Source organism: Sprattus sprattus (genome assembly GCF_963457725.1).
Source record: "Sprattus sprattus genome assembly, chromosome: 2".
Classification (NCBI taxonomy): domain Eukaryota; kingdom Metazoa; phylum Chordata; class Actinopteri; order Clupeiformes; family Clupeidae; genus Sprattus; species Sprattus sprattus.
The window spans coordinates 7,386,518-7,391,517 of NC_137921.1; the positions used below are offsets into that span (position 1 = coordinate 7,386,518).

At 49.6% G+C, this 5,000-nt stretch overlaps 1 protein-coding gene across 1 annotated transcript in view; it reads right to left on the reverse strand.

Moving 5' to 3' along the window:
- Window positions 1-5,000, reverse strand: part of LOC308360536 (zinc finger and BTB domain-containing protein 46-like) — a gene marked incomplete at its 3' end in the record, with an annotated part of 78,414 nt that overhangs the window by 23,627 nt on the left and 49,787 nt on the right. The window contains exon 2 of the mRNA XM_080832496.1: window positions 1,405-1,701. Coding sequence (XP_080688622.1) covers window positions 1,405-1,701 — 297 coding nt within the window. The remainder of the gene's footprint in view (window positions 1-1,404; window positions 1,702-5,000) is intronic.

The following is a 5,000-nucleotide window of genomic DNA, read 5'->3' on the forward strand; positions in this document are numbered from 1 at the left end:
GAGAGAGAGAGAAGAAAAGGGTGAGGATGAGGGAGAGAGAAAGGGAGAGAACTAGGGAGGGAGAGAGGGAAGTGAATGCTTATTCAGAAACATACACACACACACTTGTGACTAACTGTTTCTCTCTTTCACACACACACACACACACACACACACACACACACACACACACACACACACACACACACACACACACTCAAGGCACGCTGAGAGGAGAAAGGAGTCAGAGTATTTAAGAGGGTTTTATTAATGGTGTTAGGAGTCCTGCAGGCAACAAACAACGCTTTCAGAGAGCGGCGTGTGGAAATGGATAAAATGTCTGTTCGCAAACGTATGCTCATACACACACACACACACACACACACACACACACACACACACACACACTTCTACACTTACCCAGTCACTCATGCTTACATCTGCACACACATCAAAATTCTTAAAACATCAATGGCCACAGACAAGGAGCTGTCAAGCCATTTTCAAATTCACTAGGCACCTCTTGTGTAGTGCTCCTGTAAAACACCATGGTTTTACCGCCATGTACCACACTCACTGGCACTGACACACACACACACACACACACACACACACACACACACACACACACACACACACACACACACACACACACACACACACACACACACAAACACACACACACAAACACACACACACACACACACACACACTCACTGGCACTGATGGACCCACTCCACCAGTCTACAGCAGCATGTCAAACTACCACAGTAGAGATCACAGCACAGCACAGCACAGCACAGCACAGCACAGCACAGCACAGCACAGCACAGCACAGCACAGCACAGCACAGCACAGCACGGCACAGCACAGCACAGCACAGCACAGCACAGCACAGCAGGGAATGGCTAATCACGTCATCTCACCCTATCACACTGAGGAACACACTGCAATGAAAAGGCAGAGCTATATGTGCACACAGGCATACACACACACACACACACACACACACGCCCGCACGCACGCACGCACACATTCTTAAAGTCTAGAAAGGGCACTGCAGCTCCGCTATGCAAACACAAGGATTCATGTACAACAGTTGAGCACACATACACAAACTCTCTTACATATATCAGGAATCCAGAACATGTAGAACAGCAACACCCCTCACACACCTACACACACACACCCCCACACACTCCCACACACACACACCTACACCCCATCACACACCTACACACACACCTACACACTCCCACAAGTAGGGCCAATCTCTCACAGAGGCAATATCTGCCCTCCTACAGTAATCACACTCTCTGTGTGCTAACCCTACAGGTGGGCAGCATCTGAGGAGAGTGCCAGGGAACATAATACAGAGCAGTCGGGGGGGGGGGGGGGGGCGGGGGGGGGTTTGGGGTTACTTACGGGACAGTGAATGGCCCCCTGTCTTGGGCAGGTACTCGAACAGCAGCGGGTTGTCCTCGGACAGAAGATCCGAGCGCAGAGACAGCAGGCTGTTCTTGCTCATCAGCGCCGCCCGCAGGTTGGCGACGGAAGCGCCCTGCCGCCCCCCGCCGGCCCTGGAACCCGCCTCGTCCCTCTCGGAGCCTGGCGAGGGCCCCAGGAAGGCCCCGTCCCCCGTCAGACCGTCCTCCTGCTTCACGAAGAAGTCTAGCCGATCGCCGCGACTGTCTGAGCTGTTGGGTTCCGTCATGTCAGACCCTACGAGAGAGAGAGAGAGGAAGAGAAAGATGGGGGAGAGGGCAAGAGAGAGGGAGAAGGAGAGAGATGGAAGGGGAGATGCAAGAAAGAGAGAAAGAGAGGGAAGCGATGGGAGAAACAGCAGAGAGAAGAGATGTTAGGACACCACCAGGAATCAGTACCACCTACAGAAGCTCATACAATGTCCTGATCATACTGAGGATGCTGGTGTGCATGGAAACACATGCCCTTGGGTATCCATGGTGACAAGGATAATTAGAGTTTTTCATTTGTATTTTCATTTATTTACATTTTCGTTTCATTTATGAGCTTCTGAGAATTTCCAGGAAACCACCACCCCAGCGACACTAACCACGCCCCCCCCCCCCCCCCCCATCCATACTGTTGAACCTGCTGAACCCATTTAATGAGATTTTATTGTCGGCACAACACAGCATAACCCTAACGAAATGCAGCATTTCAGATTGCCATAACAATCCATACCACTACTGTATGCCAACATTCCTATAAATGGCTGCCCAATATCAATGCGTAATGACATGGCAGAACCAGACCCAGTATGCCGCCCTTCCCTACGGGCACCTCACCCAGAGAGAGGGGTAGAAGGGCAGCGAGACGAGGCGGGCATGATGCCACTGGAGGATCGGAGGATCTGCTCACCTTGGCAGGTTCATGGCCGCTGCAGCTATTAAAACCCTCAATAATATCCTCTCCTAACACACCAACCCTATGCGGCGTTGTGCTCTTCTCATCCTCTTTTGGCTTGGGCACCAGGCCACCACACACACACACACACACACACACACACACACACACACACACACACACACACACACACACACACACACACACACACACACACACACACACACACACACACAGCACCACTAATCCCCTCCCACTGAACCTCCAGCGCCTCCCGCTCCTCAGTACCCCCGATGCCCGATGCCCACCGCGTAGCCTGCAGGCTGGGTGCGGCCGAGCAGATGGCACGTCCAGTAGAGCGCCGGTGCCAGTGTCGTCAGAGAAGGCACGGGGGCGCTGTGCCCTGCGGAGGGCCCGCACACGATCAGTGCGTCACGAACGTGCCCCCTACACACTCGAACAGGAAAATCTCCTAAATCCCCCCGTCAACGTCATCATGACCGTCTATTTACCTGCGCTCTCAGATAACCCCCTTTAGCTCACTCCATTATGACTCACATATTACATAAATAACACTCTAATAACACCCTCATATTACTCTCATACCACTGTAATAACACTCTGTATTACTCTCATATTACTCTCATATCACTGTAATAACACTCTGTATTACTCTCATATTACTCTCATATCACTCTAATAACACCCTCATATTACTCTCATATCACTGTAATAACACTCCATTATGACTCACATATTACATAAATAACCCTCTAATAACACCCTCATATTACTCTCATATCACTGTAATAACACTCTGTATTACTCTCATATTACTCTCATATCACTGTAATAACACTCCATTATGACTCACATATTCCATAAATAACACTCTAATAACACCCTCATATTACTCTCATATTTCTGTAATAACACTCTGTAATATCACGCTCATATCACATGTCATTTTCTGACTATTACCCGCACCGTATATTAACTGTATGAAAGTATTTGATGTCATTTAAAAAAAAATAAGCTGTGTATTAACAGCACCTGTGTACTGACCATGGTTTCTCCAACATTATGACATCATGTCAAAAATGCAAGTACGCTTTGGGTCAGCAGTGTGTCAATGGAGCAGTAGAGATATATGGCACATGCGCATTTTGCGTAAGCACAAGAGAGAGAGAGAGAGAGAGAGAGAAAGAGACAGAGAGAGAGAGACAGAGAAATATAGAGCACACCGGTTACATGGCTTGTCATTGTTGGCATACAGTGGTCGCTAGCTAGCTAATTCATTAAGGCAAGACTTTGAGGCTTTGGATAGAAGAAGCTTTTCAAAACGGATGAAAGCAACAAGGCACCGGAGAGTTGAGAGGAGATGGAGGAAAAGACGGGATGGAGAAAGAGAGGGGATAGAGGAAGAGAGGGGATGGAGGAAGAGACATCTCCATTTGGGCAAGAGCAAGGTGATTGGCATGCCATTGCCATACTAGTTATTGCATGTGAAGATAAGAGAACCTGCTTTACTGTTGGGAAAAATAATAAATTCATGTACAGGCCGTACTGGAGTATTAAGCGTTGGATTGCAGAAAGTTAACAAATTAAGGTACAAACCACGGGTAACAGTCGGGAAATGATGGTATCACTGTAGCATCACTCTCGTATCACCTTCACTTCACCGTCATCTATCTGTCATCTCATGCTCTCCTCACGGTTGTCTCAGTCTCATCTCACCTGTTTGATGAGTTTTTTAAACACCACGACCCTATCACAGATTAAGCCCTCCCAGAAGTATGCTTCACACCAACAGCACCAATTCCCCAAGCCCTATCTGTATCACCGTATCGCCCCCCCAAGTCTTCAAGTCTTAACCACCCCAAAAGTGCCTTCCCAGCCCAGCAGACCTTGTGAAGCCTGACAGGATTTTATGTTTTTTTTTTGGAGAGGTGCGGGTGGGGGCAAGCCTACAGACAGGTCTATAACCCCCCCCCCCCCCCCAAAAAGCAGGAGGAGCAGGCGCCCCCACTCTGCAACTAACAAGAAGAAAGCCAAAGAGTGCCCCTTTGTGTGTGTGTGTCTGTGTGTTTGTGTTCGTGTATATGCGTGTCTGTGTGTGTCCGTACGTCAGTGTGTGTGTGTAAGTGTGTGTGTGGGGGGGGGTGAAGAAAGCCCTGTTTAGACTGTACTGACAGGAGGAGAGAAGAGAGGAAGGAGAAGAGGCTGTTCAAAACAGCTGTCAGCATAGGAAACACACACACTCCACCCCCCCCCAAAGAAGAAGCCTTTTCTCTCCCCCCCTCCCCCCCCCACCCCCCAGATCTGGCTGGACGTCAAAGGCCCATGCTGACAGCAGCGCTGACGGCAGATTCAGGCTCGCCACTCGCCCCCCCCATCATCCCCCCCCCCCCCCCCCCCCACACAAAGACACTTTCAGTCTAACCCCCCCTCTCCCCCCACACGTCAGTCAATTACTACTTAAATAAAGACAATGAGCGGTGCTTTATTTCTTTAACACACACACACAGACACACACACACACAGACACACACACACACACACACACACACACACACACACACACACATAGGCTACACGAATCCCTGTGGTGTGGGTTCTTTCGTCTGTATTCCCAGCGGGTAACTGCAGGGTCT